This window comes from Mycetomoellerius zeteki, unplaced genomic scaffold (genome assembly GCF_001594055.1).
Source record: "Mycetomoellerius zeteki isolate Tzet28-1 unplaced genomic scaffold, Tzet1.0 scaffold210, whole genome shotgun sequence".
NCBI classification, from domain to species: domain Eukaryota; kingdom Metazoa; phylum Arthropoda; class Insecta; order Hymenoptera; family Formicidae; genus Mycetomoellerius; species Mycetomoellerius zeteki.
Window position 1 is genome coordinate 263,659 of NW_017257066.1, and position 19,969 is coordinate 283,627.

General features: G+C 30.0%; 4 protein-coding genes across 6 annotated transcripts in view; 2 read left to right on the forward strand and 2 right to left on the reverse strand.

Annotated features, from left to right (window-relative positions):
- Positions 1 to 1,738, forward strand: part of LOC108722545 (Kv channel-interacting protein 1) — a 15,038-nt gene extending 13,300 nt beyond the window's left edge. The window contains exons 3-6 of the mRNA XM_018447711.1: positions 3 to 72; positions 461 to 531; positions 697 to 915; positions 1,490 to 1,738. Of these exons, the coding sequence (XP_018303213.1) occupies positions 3 to 72; positions 461 to 531; positions 697 to 915; positions 1,490 to 1,600 (471 nt within the window). The 3' untranslated portion in view covers positions 1,601 to 1,738. The remainder of the gene's footprint in view (positions 1 to 2; positions 73 to 460; positions 532 to 696; positions 916 to 1,489) is intronic.
- A 2,414-nt stretch (positions 1,739 to 4,152) lies between these two features.
- Positions 4,153 to 7,679, forward strand: LOC108722561 (probable palmitoyltransferase ZDHHC16). Of its 2 annotated transcripts, XM_018447737.1 has the most exons (6): positions 4,153 to 4,405; positions 4,618 to 4,765; positions 5,257 to 5,566; positions 5,738 to 5,928; positions 6,009 to 6,319; positions 7,567 to 7,679. In XM_018447737.1, the coding sequence occupies exons 1-6, from the start codon at positions 4,359 to 4,361 to the stop codon at positions 7,655 to 7,657; spliced, it is 1,098 nt and encodes a 365-aa protein (XP_018303239.1). In that variant the 5' UTR covers positions 4,153 to 4,358; the 3' UTR covers positions 7,658 to 7,679. The 2 variants fall into 2 exon arrangements, with proteins under 2 accessions (XP_018303239.1, XP_018303241.1); XM_018447739.1 differs by lacking the exon at positions 4,153 to 4,405 and having other exon boundaries at positions 4,713 to 4,765; positions 5,250 to 5,566.
- A 28-nt stretch (positions 7,680 to 7,707) lies between these two features.
- On the reverse strand, positions 7,708 to 10,811 carry LOC108722560 (serine protease snake-like). Its single transcript, XM_018447736.1, has 6 exons — positions 10,624 to 10,811; positions 9,766 to 10,272; positions 9,283 to 9,547; positions 8,619 to 8,866; positions 8,012 to 8,379; positions 7,708 to 7,790 (listed from the first exon to the last, which is right to left on the reverse strand). The coding sequence occupies exons 1-5, from the start codon at positions 10,688 to 10,690 to the stop codon at positions 8,039 to 8,041; spliced, it is 1,428 nt and encodes a 475-aa protein (XP_018303238.1). The 5' UTR covers positions 10,691 to 10,811; the 3' UTR covers positions 7,708 to 7,790; positions 8,012 to 8,038.
- Positions 10,812 to 11,996: 1,185 nt separating this feature from the next.
- Positions 11,997 to 18,953, reverse strand: LOC108722559 (peroxisomal N(1)-acetyl-spermine/spermidine oxidase-like). Of its 2 annotated transcripts, XM_018447735.1 has the most exons (11): positions 18,876 to 18,953; positions 17,424 to 17,492; positions 16,124 to 16,294; positions 15,722 to 15,992; positions 14,409 to 14,622; positions 13,835 to 14,068; positions 13,626 to 13,757; positions 13,180 to 13,379; positions 12,983 to 13,103; positions 12,592 to 12,698; positions 11,997 to 12,183 (listed from the first exon to the last, which is right to left on the reverse strand). In XM_018447735.1, the coding sequence occupies exons 2-11, from the start codon at positions 17,488 to 17,490 to the stop codon at positions 12,162 to 12,164; spliced, it is 1,539 nt and encodes a 512-aa protein (XP_018303237.1). In that variant the 5' UTR covers positions 17,491 to 17,492; positions 18,876 to 18,953; the 3' UTR covers positions 11,997 to 12,161. The 2 variants fall into 2 exon arrangements, with proteins under 2 accessions (XP_018303237.1, XP_018303236.1); XM_018447734.1 differs by lacking the exon at positions 18,876 to 18,953 and having other exon boundaries at positions 17,424 to 17,610.
- Between the last annotated feature and the right edge of the window lie 1,016 nt (positions 18,954 to 19,969).

Genomic DNA, 19,969 nt, shown 5'->3' on the forward strand with positions numbered 1-19,969 from the left:
AGGAATGCCCGACCGGTTTGGTCGACGAAGATGCCTTCAAAAAAATCTTCTCTCAATTCTTTCCGCAGGGAGGTAATGAAGGGATGATGATGATAACAACAATGATGATAATGATGATTCCGACTGATCTGTTGAACGATAAATATAAAAGTCTTTTTTCCATCTTTGTAAATTTTTAATTATAAAAATGCTGTTCTGTCTCAGCTTCTTTCTTACATTTCGTTCACATCAGATTCTGTTGATTCTCGAAATTTTCTGATTTCGTGTTAACCGAACTAAAATGAAAGAGTAAATATTAATTTATATATAATTTTTTTACAAGAATAAGAATTTTTTCTAAATTTTGAAAGATTTATATTTTTATTAGGCAAATAAGTCTATCTTATGTTACACGAAGAAATCGTATATAAATCTCTTCTTTAAGTTATCATTACTGTCCCTTTTTGATCACGTGTTGTAGACGCAAGTCAATACGCTCATTATGTCTTCAACACCATGAAGAGGAAACCGTCCGGCAAGATAAGCTTTGAGGTGAGCGATGTCGCAAATAAAATGTTCTGAAAGGAACATGGAATGTTCCCCATGATTTTAAACTCTGCTTTATATTTAATTTACTGATTATAGACGATTCCATTCAAGTTTTACAGGAAATTCATAGGGATTCAGTCTAAGTTATAAATTTTTCTTTCTAAATAGGAATTTCTCACTATATTGTCGAAAGTGTCAAGAGGATCAGTGGAGGAGAAGCTGCAATGGGTATTTGGTCTGTACGATCTGGATGGCGATGGCTTGATAAGTAAGGAGGAAATGTTGGATGTCGTGGGCTCCATTTACGAGATGTTGGGTCGTTACACGCAACCGCAAATCCTTGAGCCGCACGTGGCCGCTCGCGAACACGTCGATCGTATCTTCCATGTGAGTAATACGATATCCCTAATTAGCTAATACAAAAACAGAAGCTAATTACTTATGAGTGAAGATAATTAATAATAATAAATGATTTTATTAAGACTGCAATGTGAATACACCACAAGTAAGAATATTAAAGCCTATGACGGTCGAAGCTAGATCTTTAATGCTTTAAATAATTCAATATGAATTATATATATACTATATATATATACTATATATGTATATGCATATATACCATATTCATTCGAACTGCGCGTCGAATTGGTTTTCCGGATGACGAAGATAATTAATAACAAAATAAAATTTGTAAACATTTTGCGATCTTCCAGGACAGTTAATAATATTACAATTCACTAATTATTCTAAAAAATTTTAATATTTTTAAATATTTCTCATATAATGTATTACATTTTTTAACTTTATTTTTTAATCATAATGATATTTAATGATGGATGATAATTATATTATGACTCGTGTAGTTAATTATTAATAATAGAATAATATTTAATAAAATTGTTAATATTTAATAATTATTAATAATTGAATAATATGAATAATATTTCATGCATATTTTTAGTTGATGGACGCGAATAAGGACGGTGTGGTGACCATCGAAGAGCTGGTGCAATGGTGCTCCAAAGACGAGCAACTGTTGCGAAGTCTTGATACTCTGGACACCGTATTATGAGAATTTACGTTCTATCGGAAATTTCACTATCAGATTACCAAGTACGCTTTGAGCAATGATTATGAAATATCATGAACCTGTTTATCGATCTGTTCTCTTATTTTGTAGAAGAAAGGAATATGTAAATTTTCAGTAATTTAATAATTACGCGTATGAAAAAGAAAAGTTGATTGAAAATATAAAAAAGAATTTTCTTAAAAAAAAAAGAAAAATCTAATTAAATCTGTTTACGAATCGCTAGCCTATAATTTATAAGCGTAATACAAAGTGCAATAATTCGACATTTGCGAGAAGGGAAAATCAAATTCGACCAACCGAAATGTCATTGCTCGAGACGTATTTTTAAGAAAAGGCCCTGGAGAATCATTTCGCACGTATCTTTTGTAAATATGTATGTACTTCGTTACACACCTACCCAGTCTTTCAAATACAACAACTTCCGATACATCATTCAACAATTGAGAATCTAAAAGAATCAACGATTTAAGTTGCCTTCAAAGTTTCACGAAGCTTCACAGAGAGAGATAGCTTTAAGAATTAAAAAAAAAAACGTTGAAATTATATTTAAAAATATCTCAAGTTATTATGTTATATACAAAATTGTTAAATTATTTATTATGTCGGAAAAAATAAATCGCTAGTTCGTTCAGATACTCAATTTTCTACAATAAATGAATTAAAAGTAATCGATAAAAATTTAATCTGCAAAAACAGAAAAGATATTCGTAATTTAATTGAATTTGACGATTTTAAATCGATTTTTGAATTTTTTAATGATTTTACAGAAGAGATGTGCGTCTTTCTTCTTTCTAGAAATTTTTCTGTTGATTCGTATATTTTTAGAAACTTACTATTGGCAAATTCAGTTGGATATACTAGTGTTCATTGATGCTTATTAAAATTGTTGTACATTGTTTAAATGTATGTATATGACTGTAAAAAAGTGAAATGCAAATATTTTGAATTATAATGAAAATATTTTATCTAGCAGCACGATAAAGTATTGAGAATTTCACGTTTAACCGATCTCTATATTAAGCATACATTATTATTGCAATTTGTGTACAATGGCTTTAATATGCAGTAATGAACACTGAGTGCGTCCAATCGAATTCGCTATGTGATATTTGCATAGTGTTTGCGAAGTGTTTAAGCCTCGAAAAATCTTTAATGATATATATTATTCGATTGACTCTTTAAGGGCGTGTCTGCCCTAGCTCTTTAATATTTCCAAATTTAATCTTTTAATCTTAATGTACTATTATGAATGCCAAATTCGGACTTTTAAATCATCGATTACAAAGCAGTATTCTTCTCAGGCCAAGTGAGGAAAACCAATGTTATCCTGTTACTACTTTGCCTCTACCTCGTGTGATTATCCTGTACCTTATTATATAATATTAATAATGTTATATATATAATATATATAGAAATATTATCGAAATTAAGGTAACTCGTCTGCCACATGTGCCGTCAAAAATAATATTTTTTGTATTTTCTTAGCTCTCTCGATATCATTTTTGTTTCAGAATTTTCTTTTAACACCTAAGTCTTTCGACCTCATTGAAGTATTGGATCTTTATATGATCTCGATTATTCGCAAAATTTTTTATTTTTGGAATGCTTTAATTGCACAAAATCTTAATTACTTGAGCATTCTTATTTATAAATATTTTATATTTGATTTCTCTAAAGAAAGAGAATCTTTTTGCACTATTCTATTTCGATCTTCATGGCAGATAAAGTATCAATATCACTTATTACACTATCCAATTGTTGAAGTTTAAGATTTAATCTCTCTGACAGAAACAATTATATATATATGTATATATATACACACATATGTATATATAATTGACTGTTAAAAACATTCTATGACTTTATTCTTGTTCGCAAATGCAATTGCGAATTTTTCGGCGTTGTGAATGCAAAATGCGCCTTTTGCGTATTTAACAAGATTAGCGTGTAGCTTGTACATACGTGTATGCACCTTTGTTAAAACGCATGTACACTCGTGCATATCTGTGAGAAAATAAATCTACCTTTGTACCATGAACCGCTGTATTATTTCAGTCATTTGTCTGTTATATATTCTTAAAATATTACATATACAGATTATTACACGTTTAAATTTTTTTATTTCGGAATCTAACCCGTTTAGGATACATGTTTATATGAACTTTTTTACTTGAGATAAACCAAAGAATCGCTCTATTGAGTATGGCAACATACTTAACTAACACCCTGTGTATATATATATATAAAATTTCACAATGAACAGTTTCTCACACTTGCGAATGTTTTTGATTATTTTGAGTTTGAAGATACCGCTTGCAAAATGGCGGGAAAATATAAACTTGTTTTCTTCTAGTTTCTGACACAAATAACATAATTTTATGTTTATAAAAATTAAATTTGCGAACGTATATAATAAACATTATATTTATAACATTGTGTATGTTTTTCTTCAATAATACATTTCTACCTTTATAGTACTAGTACAGTAGTTGCAGTACTCTCTACACTCTACACAATTCTTTCCTCGAAATAAATATGGCGGACGAGGTTGTACTTGCGGATCGATTGAGGTTATTGTTTCTTGCTGCAACAGCAATTATCGGTCATAACACCTTATCAAATGTCTTATCAAGGTGTGCAAAGTATAACGTGACAATGAGCGAACACGTGTTCGCGAGATATGACTTTAATATGCCATAATTATGAGAATATTTGAGTGGATTTGAGGATAGAAACGAAAATGGCGAAAATACAATGGTCTTTGACGAAGATGCCAAGTATTCTTCGGTAAATTCATAAATATTTGTATTTGTTGAACTTAATATTTGTCAGATCCATCTATTAATTTTTATTTTCTATCACACCAAGTTTATTTCATGCTTTTGCTACTGTTTATGTCAATTGTATTAAAAATTATTGAATTTCAATTTATTGATCCTTTATACCATAAATTTATATAAATTTAATAAGTATGACAATCTAATTCGATTTGTTTTAAGGCGTACTTTAAAACAAAAGTGGTGGCGGCTTCAAATTTCCATCAAATCTTTGTTCTACAATGACTTTTTGAGTTGGAGTTATGTTTGTGATATACTTATGGAACCCATGTTTTGGTTTGTCGAGAACTTCACTTCTTTTTTGGGTCCGGTAAGATTTTTGATATTACTTGTCCTTGTATTGAATTACAAAATTTCATATATTAGCTTTCATTTAGCAGAAAAGATTTTGTTTTAGATTGTTTTATTTCTTTATGCCTAATAATAAACTTTATGTAATTAATTTAGTTGAGTTAAAAAAATCTATATTAGAATTTTGAGAGATATTTTAAAAACTAATCTTTGTGATACTATCAAATTTTAAAAAATCTGATTGATATCAATCAAACTGAAACATATTTTTAAAGATTTTCTTATTAAAGTTACATAACGTTATGTTAACATTAAACTATTCTTTTTTTGCAATTAGTGAATATATTTTATTTATATTCTACAATAAAATGAATAATACTTGGACATACATATGGCTATGTTTATTACATGAAGTTTCATAAAATACTCCATGATACTTCATTCTACTTATGTGTATAATGCAAGCTTTAAGACATTCACAATATATTTACTAAGTGCTGCAGTTCATAGGTGTTTGTGGCAATGGTGAGCCTGCTGACCGTCAGTATTGTGTACATTGCCTACTACATAGGTCTACCCTGGTGGTGGGAACGGAGTCCATTAATAACGATAATCTTATTGCTAGTTGGAAACTGGCTGTTGGTTAATGTCTGCTTTCATTATTATATGGGCGTGACTGTGCCAGCAGGAAATCCACCTCAGGGAGGCCTTATACCAGAGGCTGTAAGCATCTGCAAGAAATGCATCAAACCAAAGCCACCCAGAACACATCATTGTTCTGTTTGCAACATGTGTATCCTCAAAATGGATCATCATTGTCGTATCCTTCCATATTTTATTAATTTATTTTATACACATAGCCAATTTTCATCAATTAATTATATTCACCATAGATTAATCATGCATATGTTAATGAAATGCATATTGTTAATGAAAATTTATATGGTTTTTTGCAATATTCTGTAATAAGTCTTCCTTAATCAACACACAGCATGGTTAAACAATTGTGTTGGCCACTATAATCATCGACATTTCTTCCTATACATGGTTTATACTGTAGTTGGCGTTATGTTCATTATGATATTCGGCGTGCAACTCGCCTATGAGGAGTTCTTCCCTGACCAGGAACCGGAATTAGATGGCCATCCAGTACGCCTTAATAATTCGGAAATAATTCCAATGGTACATTAGCTAATTGATAAATACATTTTATCAACTATCTTTTTTAATCAAAATCTTATACGCATGCTTGATTGATACAGACGGAATCATTAGATCATCTGAGCAAAGAGGAGCTAGCAGAAATAGCAAGACAGGCGGCAGAAACTGAGGCCAAAGAATGGCAAAAAAGACTGATAATTTTTGCGGGTCTGATCTGTATAGCCACATGCGCAGCATTGGGTGCTCTAGCCTGGTGGCATGCTCGTCTCATCACTCGAGGAGAGACGAGCATCGAGGCGCATATCAATAGTGCGGAATCCAAAAAGTATCGTGCTCAGAATAAGTTCTATCAAAATCCTTATGACTTCGGATCGAGGGAGAACTGGAGATTGTTCTTAGGAACAAAAAGCAGGTAGAACTTTTATAAATATTTAAAACGTTAAGTAGCGATTATACCGATTAAAATATAATTAATGATATAAATCATCAACGAAAGACTAGCTAAACGAAAAAGATGCAATGCATATAGTTATAAAATATATCATTTTTACAAAATTTGCCAGAAAAATAAATTTAATTAAAAATGTTAAATTTTGCACAAAAGTTCTTACTGAACCTCACACATTATTTAATTTTATATAATTGATATCAAGGCTTTTTTGAGCAATTACAATTAACTCATGAGATGAAATTCGTTTTAATTACATAAGTACAATGCTATAAATTCAAACGTTTCGACTTACAAAGTCTTCCTCAGTGATAATAAATAATAACTTAATACATAACATATTTAATAATCCCTTACAAAATCAACAAACATATATAATAAATAATAGAAAAATTATAAATTATCGCTCTAAGCTAATCTCACATACTTATTACTGCGTTAAAATATTACGGATCGAAATAGGTATCCAGTCAGAAATTCGAAAGTCATGGTATAAAAATGTGTTTTACTAATTCTTCGATTGTTATCGAGAATCCAGTTCAGTCACAAATTCATAAAAAAATCGAAAAAATCCGACAGTCCGATCGAGAATTTCTTCAACTATTATATTGTTAATTTATATAGAATAGTCTATTGAATCGGAATCAAAAACTGTGTCATCGTGTATAATAAAACAGCTATTGATTGTCAGACGTTTAGAAAAAGACTGAATTGCTCGTTTAAAAAAGCCTTTATGTCAATTATATTGTATTGCATTCACACGAGCCTATTTTTTTTATATTTAATTTTATGTTTATATGGTAATTGTACACTCACGGACTAAAAGGTTGCAATAGATTTTTTTCTTTGGTTTTTGGAATGCAGCCTACTCACCAAGCGATTGATTTTTACTTACGGATCCATAAGTAAGAACTAATCGCTTGGTGAGCAGACTGCATTCCGAAATCCATTAAAAAAAAAGTGTTGCAACCTTTTAGTCGGTAAGTGTACATAATTTCGAGATGCTTATGTTCTTTCAATTTTAATGACTACGATTTTGATTTAAAGGAAATTAGAAATTAAGCTTATTATAATAGCTACTTGAAATTTTGTTTAGCATATAAATTGTTGATACTTTGTCCAATATTATTTTTGTATTTATATAGTCTCATTATTTAAAAATTTGTCTAATATTATTTTCATAATGTATCTTAATATTTTGATTGTTGCAGAAGTTGGTGGCATATCTTATTCCCATCAATCCATGGCCCTTATGGTGATGGACTTACATGGCGAACTATTCACGATAACAAAATCTCTTGATTTTTAACAATTTAAAAGATCAACATCATTGCTGCATTCTAAATTCACATCTTGTGATTTCTCTATTCTTACTTTCCAATATTCTAGTCAGAATTGCAGATTGTTCAAATATATTCATTTATAAATTCTTTCGCTAAGCAATAATTAAAACAAGTAGACTTGTCTGAAATTGCAAAATTATTTTTACATGATAAAAGTATATTACATTACAAAACGATAACAAACGATAGAAAAACATTTGCGAATGTTATACATTTTTGTCTTTAATAATTTGACTCGTTTGAAAACTAATTGATAATTATTTATGTAACACTTAATTTAGCCAAGTACGTTTAATAAAATTGTTTTTTGTACCTTTCGTAAAAGTCGAATAAATTACGATTATTGTCCTTGCGGCCAGACTATACTTTCGATCCACGAAAGATAATGAGACACTCTAGTATAAACACCAGGAATATCGATCATCGCGCAGGCTTTACCAAAACTAGTGACACCAATCAGTTGGAAGAGGCATTCACTCTTAGGATGAACTATTTGGAGAGGACCACCGGAATCTCCTTGGCAAGTGTCCCTGGTCCAGTTGCCGCTAGGATCGCCAGCACAAATCATACTTGGTGTGATACCGTATGGAACTTCTATGGAACTGTTATGCCGTATTGCACACGGCAGATTGTCTATCACATCCAGCTTAGCCTTTTGTAATCGATCGCTCATCTCTCCACCTGAAGTACATAACTTAATTTGAGAATCAGTACTCCTACCTTATAAAAATGTTTAATCTTTTTTTATGAAGGGCTTTGCATTTATTAGGAATCACTTACTACATGTAAGTTCTTAATAAATATAAAGCATTTGGAGAGAGAGAGACATTTAGATTTTCAAAAACATTTAGCTTTACGATTTTTTCTTATAATTTTAGGATTTCATAGCAAGTTTTCGCGTGAGGAACTACCAAACTTACTATATTCGGTGACACCCCAGCCGCTCACCCAAGCCTGTCTGGGCATAGTATCGAATAATTGATAAAGACACGCGGGTCGTATAGATATGCTAAACTTAACAACGGTCATGAGCTGTACCAGAGCTATATCCGCATACATTGCAGGTGGTCTGTAATCCGGATGAGTTTTTATATCTTTAATGACAGTTATGACGCCTTTCTGGTCTGATAAACTGTGGAAGCCAATCCTTGCGTCAGTTATACCGCCACTGCAAAGAGATATAGTGTATAGGACTAGCTTTATTAGTCAAATCCTTAAATAACTGCAAGATATCATACACTTATATTAGTTACAATTTAGATTGCAATTTCTAAAACATTTAAATTAGAAAATCAAGTAGACTTTTAAAATTTTATCATTTTTTCTCAAGATGTATAGTATGTCGAAAAAAAAAAAACACTAGTATTAAATAGTAAAATTTAGGCAAATGAGAGTAGAGTATTAGCTTAAACTATAGTATTAGTAATTTATATGTAATATTAGTCTTAAAAAATATTTTCAAATTTTAGGATTGTACTGGATTTATCGTTGTATTCAGTAAAATAGCAGGAAAATAAAAAATTATTTTTTCGTTAGAATTCTTGAGTTGTTTAAAACGAGAAAAATACTATATATAAGATTTACTCTGTCCCATGAGTGCAATGAGCAGCGGAAATCACCCAGGCATGTGAAATCAACGTGCCGCCGCACATTAGAATAAATTCGTCAAAATTGCGTTTGCCTAGTGCAACCATGTGAGGGAACTCGTCGACACGTGCGTCGGTACCACCAATCACCAAGCGATTTGCACCCCCGCAAGTATTAATCTCCTTACGTACGCCCGACGATAAACCGGCCAAAGATGTTGTCAAAGTCGTACCAGCAATTTCTCCCACGTATTCCTCGCACTCTAAAATTCATTTTATATATATTATAATATTATTACGGTGTATGTTGAATATATAAAGATATATTGAATGTATATAGAGTAAGAAAATTCACATTCAAACACTTTACTTGTTACATTACAAACGTGTATTTATGTAATTTCTTATGCGTTTACATTTTCGAATCTGTAAATTTTTCAGTTCTACATGTTCTTGAAATATACAATTATATTCTACTTACTAAGTTCTGATATCGTTTTTTCTGGATTGATCTTAGAAGGTAACAGTTCCTTCCAGGATGGTACGTGTGAAGTTGGAGGATGAATTTTAGGAGGAATAGGCGTATGAAATGTAAAATCATTATTCGGTGCTGATGTATTAAATACTGGTATATTAAATGTTGATGGATGGTAGGATGGTGGTGGTGTGTAAGGTGTTTGCGAAACAGAACTTGGTGAACTAGGATACTCTATATCAAGTATTTCTCTAGTAGAGTTACGCAAGTTCGACAGAAAAGGATTCGCATTGCTATTAGGAAAGGGATTATAGCTATTATTGGGAAAGACTATATTGGATGTCTGTGTTGAAACAGCATTTGACAAGAATGGCTTTTCGATTCTGTTACCATTTGATGGATATAGGAAAGGATTGTTTTGAATATTGGGACGATTTGAATTGGACGATTGGAGAAAAGGGTTTGTCGCGATGCCGAAACTCAGTTGAACCTTCTCCTTCGAAGTGCCATTATCTAAAAAAATATATCTAAATGTATATGTACATATTAAGCCAAAGTTATAGAGATAAATATCCGTATAAGTATATATATATATATGTGTGTGTATGTGTGTATAAAATTGTATAGCAGAACTGGGATTATATTTAAATTCCCTTGCTAACAAGTTTCCATGACAGAAGCACTAGAAAAAAAATCGAGCATATAACGCTTCCGTTGAAATCGCGACTAATTCAGAAATTCACTAATTAATAATTAATAATTTAATAATTATTAATAAATAAATATATTAATAATAATTAATAATTAGTTAATAATTTTTAGCCATGAATAACACTTGAAACCATAATCGTGAGTTTTTTCTACCGGTGGACCAGACGGAAACCACATCAAGGATCACGAAGATCACTACCAAGCCGAAACGAAAATTCATTGCTAAAGAAAAACGCGTGAGAGACACACGAAGATCAAGTATTCGATGTCACGTCATTTGAAGACGGAAATAAGCTGCTGTGACGATTAACGACGATGGAATCTGCGTCTCTCTCATATTTCATCTCCCTCCTAATTTTATAAAGAATAAAATAAGATGATTGGAAAAGAAGTAGAAAGAACGATAAGAGAGCGCATGAAAGATGAAGGTGGGAGAGTCTTAACAGTCTAAGGTTATCGAAGACATCGACTTTGCAGTTTTTTCAATCTAGCAAGTTTAGCTGGATTTGATCAAACAAGTAACAATCGTTAATTACACACGAATTGTAAAAGTTAAATCATAACATCTCAACAGAGTTTTGTACGTCTGTTAAATTGATAAGTATACAATTTAGAATGTGTTCAGCATAACAGTAACTTCGTAAGTGTAAAGTATAATTAAGAACGCAAGGATAAGTATGCACTATTCGTCTTTGATCAATGTTTGATTGGTCAATTGGAAATCTCCGATTCTGACGCTAAAGCGGATAAACCGGTCGGCGTATTCTACAAAAATTGACGAGATAAAATGTCGATAAAACAGGAAAAAAACAAACCAATCAGTATTACTCATCAATACACAGAAGTATAAGAAATATGACACAAAAAATCTTACATAGTAAAATGTAAGCAGTGAGTAAAATCAACATTTTGGATTTGCTGTTACTTAATTACATTATTGCCTTACATTTTCTACTGTGATTGGCCAATTGGCTTACTGTTTACTTCTGTTTTATGTGTTTTTGTATGTCTTTAAAAGTCTATAATTTTATAAAAATGAAAACGTACGTACATATATTGACAGCGCGAAGAACTAAGTAGAAGAAGAAATAAAATAAAGAGAAATTATTTAATAAGTAAATTGGAGAAAGTAAAAAAACTAACATTTATATTAAATTAAACTATTCAACAATAAATTATTATATAGAATATACACACAAAGTTTAAGAATAATAAGATTTATTATCAAATGACTTTGTAATAAATAGAAAATAAATATTTTCCTTATTATACGAACACTTAAAAAAATTTGGAATGAATTAAAGCTGCATATAAATAAATTTCACGATTTATTTAAACATATTCTCGATGTAATAATGATATTACAGGAAACCCGAATAACTGTAAATAATAAACACAATAAATAAATAAATAACAAATATAAATATTTTCTTAATGTTCATGCTATGTATTTCGTATTAATTATACATTCTTCTGACTTTTACATCAATTTACATATAATATACGTTAAAATTTATATTATAATGTATTTACATGCAATGTATTTTTATATAAATGTTTACAACAAGTAGTATAGTTGCCCATGCCTTAAATATATTTGTCTAATGCGAACATTGCAAATATGCGAACATATTTCTAGTTTTCCGTAATTCATTCATTACGAGAGTAGTAGTCGTATGTAGAAGATGTAGTTAGAGATAGGAGTCTAACTGCCTAAGAAAAAGCATGCAATCAGATATAAATATGATAGCGAAATTATTTGTGCAAAATTTAAACCGATATGTTTAAAAGTAACAATAAATAATTTTACTTATTAAATTTCATACAAAATAAAATATACGTATATGACTCAACCATTGAGTCAAATAATACATATTAAGCTGGGCATCATATAATCTCATTAATAATATAATACAATGCAAACTGAAATCGTGCAATAGCAAAAATAAACGGAACGAATTATTAATCTATAATTCATTTTGCATTATACATAATTGTATATACTATATAATAAATTAAATTTTACTTATCAAATTACTTTTTTTCATTTAATCTTATTAAATTGGAAAAAATTTTAAATTTACAATTTGAACAATATAAGTTTCATTAACATTATCTTACCTTTCAAAATCGATTAGTCTATCAGCTTCGCGGAAACCAGTTTCCACGCCGCCGTGTACAGTAGAATAATAATGATCGTGCGTAGCTTCTCCAGCGAAAAGAATTACCTAATCATTAAGATTCATTTCATCAATGTCAAAAGAATTTCTTTTACAAGACAATTCAGTAATTTAAACATAAATTAAAAATAATAATTAAGTAATAAACTATAAAAGCTAAAAATAAAAAAATTTTAGTTTAGATATATTATAATATTATCGAATTAGATGAAGACCTAATATAAAACAATGAAAAAACTAATAATGATATTTCAAACAATAATTTGCGTAATAATTAAAAATGATATTTATTTTCATTATGCTTGTAATACTTTTATTTTGAGATTACGTACAGGTTTATTTCCAGTCATAATCGGCTCTGCCAGATCTCTCGGTGTTACATTCATTTGCTCCGAAAGCATGCTTTGAAAACTGTACGAACCTCGAAAATGTTCATTGGTATACCATTTAGACCTAAAAGCATAAAAAAAAAATAGTTAAACAGATCTAATTATTTTTCTTTCATTCAGTTCCAAATGTGGTAAATTACCTTAACATTCTTGTTGGTTTTGTAACGTTATAATGACTTTCCAACGCCTCTTTCAACAATAAATATAATCCATCAAGTACATCAGCATCCGATAAAGTTTCCATATGTCTTGCGTTCTTTCCAGTTATCCAAGCACATAAGAGATTCGGCTGATAAGCCACAACAATAAACACGAACACATCGCAGAGCCACTCGCTATTCTAAAACAAATATATTTGACAAGATTAATAGAAGGACAGTAAAACAAAAAATCGTCGAAATTTATTTTTAATAATAAATTATTGTTCACTCCCATATAGTACAGAATTTTCAGTTATATCGCTGCAAAATCTCTACATGCAATGTTATTGCAATGTTGCAACAGTGTTGCTGCAACTTTTATGCAACTTTGTGCTGTAGGGATTATAATCTCTTTAGTTTCAATGGATTTTCGATTGTTTATTTACTTGACCATAAGTTTGCAAAAATTCCTTCTTATCTTTTTCCGGCCAGATAAAATCAAAGACGGTTTTATCCTCCGGCCACCATGTGTGTGAAAATTCGAGAAAAATCTTGTCCGCTGTTCCAATATTTAATCCCTGATGGCGAAGTAATGATATTAAAAGTATTATCAATCATGTAATATATAATCATTTCCTTTTACTGTGAATAAAACCTCTATCGCGCGTTGTTTCTTCTGCGACAAAGGTGGCACGAACATCGATGAATGTTTCTCCTTCAGAACACCTAGAGACCCAGTGAATATAACATGCGATGCGGAATACTCGCATCCGTCTCTGGTAATCACCGTCACATTTTCGCCTGAACTATAATTGCAAATTGTCACAACTTTTCCGAACTCTATCTTTTCCATTACTGGCAAACGTTCCTCTGGATTTGGAATTTTTTGCTAGTAAAATGATTACATACGTTTGATTAAAGAAAATAATAGATAAGATATTAATTATATTACTTTATTAAAATGTATTATAAAATATTTTAGGAATGAATTGAACATTCTTTATATTTTTTTATTTTCAAATAACGATCACTATTTTTTTTATAGAACATATTTTACACTTTATTATTATGTAAAATGAAAGATTATTGAAAACACTTTTATTATACATTTCTGGTAGCATACTGACGTCAAAATGACGTCAAAATTATAATAATTAAAATGACGTAACTTATTATCAGGGATCGCGTTTCTAATTCGATATTATCAAATAATTTAGATAATCTTTTACCAATAGTATATCAAAAATCGTTTTATAACCACGCCCTTTCCAATTCAACGTAAGATCGCCTTCGCATTCCCAATATTCTATGGAACGTTTCACAGAAACGTCAAACCATGTGTCACTGCAATCTACAGAGTTTTGCATTTTTTCTATCAAGGATAAATAATCAGCAACTCTAGTACGATTCATGAAAGGCTTCTCGTCAAAAGCTTTATAATATCTACAACATTAATATAGTAGTGATTCAGTATATTTATCATAATATTTAAAAAACGAAAAGCTGGCTCGTAGTCCCTTTCTTTTCGTTTTTTTAATTTTATTGAGCCTTTTTTTCCAATAATACGGAATAATACATATTAAACGTTAAATTTATAAATTTCTATAAATAAAGAAAGGTCTCTAGAATATAAATAATATTTTTTTGTAACTTAATTCAATAACATTAAGAAGTTATTCAAGAATAAAGGCTTAAGTATGGGCGTCTTCCCCCCAATTACCTTACAAAAGTTTTTTGTAATTAAAGCAAATCAAGTCATTCATATACAAAAGTTTTTCGTAATTAAAGTAGAACTCACGGTAATATCAAAATGACTAAAAGTCATTTTTTTAGTAAACATTTTAGAGCCATTTTAACATCATGATAATTTTTTTGTTCTGTTTAAATATATTTTTCAATTTATTGTATATGATAGATTTTAGAAACATATCTGTTAAAACATTTCATATGACATATTACAGAATCCTTTCAGAATTGTTGCACATGAGATGTGAAAAGTTGAAACAATTCTGAAAATTTTCCGCAACAATCGGTGCTGTATGGGTGTATTAAAAAAAAGGTTATTCAAAAAAAGTAATTATAACGGTATTTTGCTATCAGCAAATAAATTTTTCATGTATAATAGATATATATTTGCTGATATAAAAGATGGTATTGCTGCTTGTAATAAATTCCTTGTGCGTTAGCGACCTCGAATTGCTTATTACAAGCAACGCATAATAATTACGCACGGTAGCATCAATGGGCGTGCATTTAGCGATATGGTCTGATAGATGTATACGCGCTTATTCGGTGATTCGGTAACCTTTAGAAATTAAAATCTCGTTAACTATTTCGAAAATTACAAGAACTTTTCGACTTAATTTAGTCATCTCTACCTATATACAAAATATTTTGCAGCCATTCTAGGACATCCTGTATATAATATACATATAAATGAAAATTTTATTTAAAAAAGCTTTCACTTATTTTCTAATTAATTTGTATTGCAATTAATATGTATTCCTTATGTGTGTGTACTGTAAAAAAAACAAAAACTTACTCTCTTATAAAGTAATCTCCTAAAGATCCTCTTTCGTTTTTGAATTCTATCTGTTTCATTTTATTCGAAATATTATCATAAAGAATTAGAGCCTTGGTACTTTCCTCGCTGGGCATTATTTCACCATTAATGGTGACAAATTCATTTTTACTGGGATCGTCAAGAATAGTTGCAGATGAATTCAATAGATCATGTTTAGAAGCAAGCTGGAACACTACATTTCCAGATTCTCCATGGACCCACTCTGCACCAAGATCTACCACATTTTCACCTGGAAATATTAAAATGCTTAGATTAAACATTTTTTTAAATGTAAGATTAAAATTGTTTCAATATCAAAGATAATATGAAAAATTAAATTATTTTATTTGTCCAAGATTAATTTGGGATATTATTATTTACCAAAGTCTTTGGTATTTATTCTGCCACCGATTCTATCATTAGCCTCCAGTATTACAAAATCGTTTACTCCTTTCTGTAACAACCTTGAGGCAGCAGCAATACCAGCTGCACCTGCTCCAACAATCACAATTTTTGTTTCCTTCGGTAAATTGCAAGCTCTTGATGATTCCCCTGCATCCAACAATTGAAGGAATTTGTGTATTGTCATAGATATATTAATATGTGGAATGGTCTTAAATTAACTTGAATTGGCTCAAGCATTTAATTAGTCAAATGGTTGGCTAATGTCCGTTTCCATACAGCCCCTGCTTACAGTGAAACATGTGATTTCGTACAATTATAGGACCTCGTTTCGCACTGTAAGCAAAAGTTGGTGCAGGTGTGGGATTTCGTTTTGGTATTGCAAAACACATACGTAAGCGACAAAGGGTTCCCTGCTCACTAACTCATCTAACGTATGTTGTATCTACATACCATTCTGTTACTTTAAAAATAACACAATTTAAAAAAATATGGGAGAGGCAATACATTAGATAAAGATTACGCTACGACTCATTGAAGTTAACTAATTTATTTTCAGTCCTTCCACCAAATTGCACTTGTATCGTTCTTAAAATATTCAAAGGGATCATATGACAACTTTACAAAAGCTTTGAATTGTGTTGTTTTTGTAAATAAAAAAAATAGTCTCCTACAAAAAAAAAAACAGTTTGGTTATCAAAGTTTGAGGAAAAAATTGTTTTATTTTGAATTTAGTCACTTTTAGTTGATGAAGATAAATATAAACTGTTCTATTATTTCACATATCACATTTGATGAATTATTCCGGATTTATTATAATTTTGTACGATATTAAAATTATCATAACTAAAAAGAATGTAGGTTTTTATGGATTGTAAAATAAAAATTTTTTTAATGACATTTAATTATGTTTTCCTCATCTCTAAGAAACCTAATTTTTAAGTTGTGCTGTTTTTATATAAAGGACCGATATATATAGAACATTAATTACTATTTTTTTTAGCACTGACACAATGTTATAATAACATATCGATAAAAAATAAAAACGGCTAAACCTTTTAAATGTTATTCAAGATCATGACCTTGACCACATATCTATTTTAAAGGCTAATTGGAGACGGATCCTCTGACCAGGAATTTTACCTTTAATAATATCGTTCTCAACCACGAGAAACAATCATATACCAATAATGTGATATTTATTACAACGACGCAAAGTAACCATACGATGAGTTCCTAGCAATGAGTAACTTGAAAAATAATTGTGAATTTTTCTTACCGGTGGATCGAACGGAGGCCGCATCAAGGATAAGAAAGATTGTAACCAGACCAAAACGAAAATCCATCGCTAAATAACCGTGTAACACAAGAATATCGAGATTCTACGGCATTTGATGATAGAAATAAACTGTTGTGACGATTAACGGCGGTAAAATCCGCGTATATCTTTTTCCTATCTCTCCCTCCTAATTACACATAAAATAGATATATAAAAAGATAAGTATAGAAACAACAGAAAGAAACGAAGAGAAAAAGAGAGCATATGGGAGATCAGGGTGAGGAATATGGTCTTATATTCTCATAATAGTACTGGGGTTATCAAAGATACAGACGTTATAGTCTTTTGCAATAGACAGTTCAACTAGATTTGATGAAACAAGTAGCAATCATTAATCACATACGAAGAGTTAAATTATGACATTCCAACAGAGCTTTGTATGTGTATTAAAACTGTGATAACTACGAATGAGAGTGTGTTTATCACAACTTTGCAAGTATAATTAAGATTGCAATATATTTTGTGTATGAATATTTTATCATTCAAGTATAAAGTTGATATTATTATATAAATTTGTTATTGTTATTTGAATAGTATATTTAAAAAAAATATTCTTAATAACATATCAATAAAAAATTTAATTTTAATTTAGAATTAATAAATAATTTAGAACAATGACCGAATTTATCCTGAAAATGCTGAAAAACAGAACCTGCCCTTATTCCATAATATTCTTGCACAAAATAAGAAAAAAGAAAGAAAAAATGAAGATAAGAATCGATAATTCGTCAAGAATAAATATAAAGTGGCTACTGCAGTTTATCTTCGTTCATAAGTGTTTGATTGGTCAATTGAGAATCTCTGATTCTGACGTAATTGATTAAAGCAGATAAAGCAATAAGTATATTTCACAAAAATTTACAAGATACAAAAATATCGATAGGAAAAAATAATTTAATCCAGTATCATTTATCAACAGACAACAATATAGAAATTAATAGAAAAAGTATAATAATAAAATTCTTGATATTAAAATAAACTAACCCAGCTAACTCCAAGTTACGTGTAACGTACATGTTAATTGTAATTTCAATATATCAAGTTATAATATAGCACACGTGTTATATTATTGAGTGGGAAATTATAGTTAACATGTATACATTACATGCAATTTGGTGTTTGCTGGGAACTAATAGATTAATGTTAATGAAATAACGGCACAATAATTTCAGTATAAGGAGAAAGATGTCATGCCAATGGATCTCGCCTATGAAGCTGTTTGAGCCGATTAAGCGACATTGTTACACTTTTTTTACACGTTAAAAAATAAGATTATCGTATAACACATTTTATTGGACATTCTATCAATTTTAAAAGATCCCGCACTAATTATATTGAGAGAAAATCGGGTCCTGATGAAATGAGTCAATTTTCAAATATGATGTAACTTACAATGTGGCGAACAAAAGATGTCATAAAACCAAGACTAAATAATAGAAAATTACGATGACGCGTAGTTTCATGCGAAGTGCGGTCGACTACTGCAATGGTAGTTGATAGGTATCCAGCTCTGATCCCATACCTCGTTAAAAGATTGGAGTATTACAAGGTTGAGCAAAGAGTGACATTGATCAAGGAATGAGAATTCCAGACTAACAATTCAAATACATAATATATTTTGCGCTCAAATTATCACGGATTGAGATTCTTATTAGTCTTCTCTTTATTACTTATTTTGTGTATGTTATAAAAATTAATATATGTGTAGAACAAAAAATAGAAGTATATACATACAGGATTATTAAAAAATGCGGGATTTTCGGAAAACTTACACAAGTGGACGCATGGGATCAGCAGTGACCCCAACTTCTTTTTTTTTAATTTAAGTAAATCAAGAGTGATATTTAAGAAAAATAAATCAGTTTGATAAAATCAACATTTATCTATCAATAGCGATTACTATTACATTCAAAATTAATATGGCCTAAGTACATATTACATACGTATCATATACGCATTTTAACTTGGAAATATACAATATACCTGCTACATATAACATACGTATTTCGACTTGAATATGTACAATATATCTGCTATATGTTACGTACATATTAAGTACGTATTTCGACTTGGATATTTCATATTCATTGCGTTAATTACGTATTTAATATATTATATTTGATATGAAATGAAATACAATGTAAATGGAATATAGATACGTGTTTAATATATTTGCAATGAAAGGCTGTGCAGGTAAGTATTTTAATTAGGCTATCGGCCGCTTGGCGGCTATCATGTTACATCTGTATATTATTTTAGAAAATAATAATTACAAAAAGTTACATATTATATTTAGAATTTATATTTAGGCTTTTTTTCTTTCTTAAGAGTTTTAAAACGTCTATTTTGCGTTTATCGATGATAAGAATTTATTATTAAGTTTAACAGCACCGATTTCCGGAAAATGAAATTAAGAATATAAGTGTATCGCTTCTCTCGATAGCACTTATATTAATCGTGACTTAGTTATAAAGATATATCGCAAA

Bases quoted from the DNA above. Each gene is read 5' to 3' on its own strand.
- LOC108722559 (XM_018447735.1), bottom strand. From the start codon at position 17,490: ATGGATTTTCGTTTTGGTCTGGTTACAATCTTTCTTATCCTTGATGCG. The intron at 16,295-17,423 runs GTAAGAAAAATT...TGTTGGATGCAG, and splicing joins GGCCTCCGTTCGATCCACCG to GGGAATCATCAAGAGCTTGC. The intron at 12,184-12,591 runs GTAAGATAATGT...GCTTTTTCTTAG, and splicing joins AGACTAATCGATTTTGAAAG to GCAGTTAGACTCCTATCTCT.
- LOC108722561 (XM_018447737.1), top strand. From the start codon at position 4,359: ATGGCGAAAATACAATGGTCTTTGACGAAGATGCCAAGTATTCTTCG. The intron at 4,766-5,256 runs GTAAGATTTTTG...TGCAGTTCATAG, and splicing joins TCACTTCTTTTTTGGGTCCG to GTGTTTGTGGCAATGGTGAG. The intron at 6,320-7,566 runs GTAGAACTTTTA...TGATTGTTGCAG, and splicing joins TTCTTAGGAACAAAAAGCAG to AAGTTGGTGGCATATCTTAT.
- LOC108722560 (XM_018447736.1), bottom strand. From the start codon at position 10,690: ATGAATTTTCGTTTCGGCTTGGTAGTGATCTTCGTGATCCTTGATGTG. The intron at 9,548-9,765 runs GTAAGTAGAATA...AATGAATTTTAG, and splicing joins AAAAACGATATCAGAACTTA to AGTGCGAGGAATACGTGGGA. The intron at 8,380-8,618 runs GTAAGTTTGGTA...TATGTACTTCAG, and splicing joins CTGGGGTGTCACCGAATATA to GTGGAGAGATGAGCGATCGA.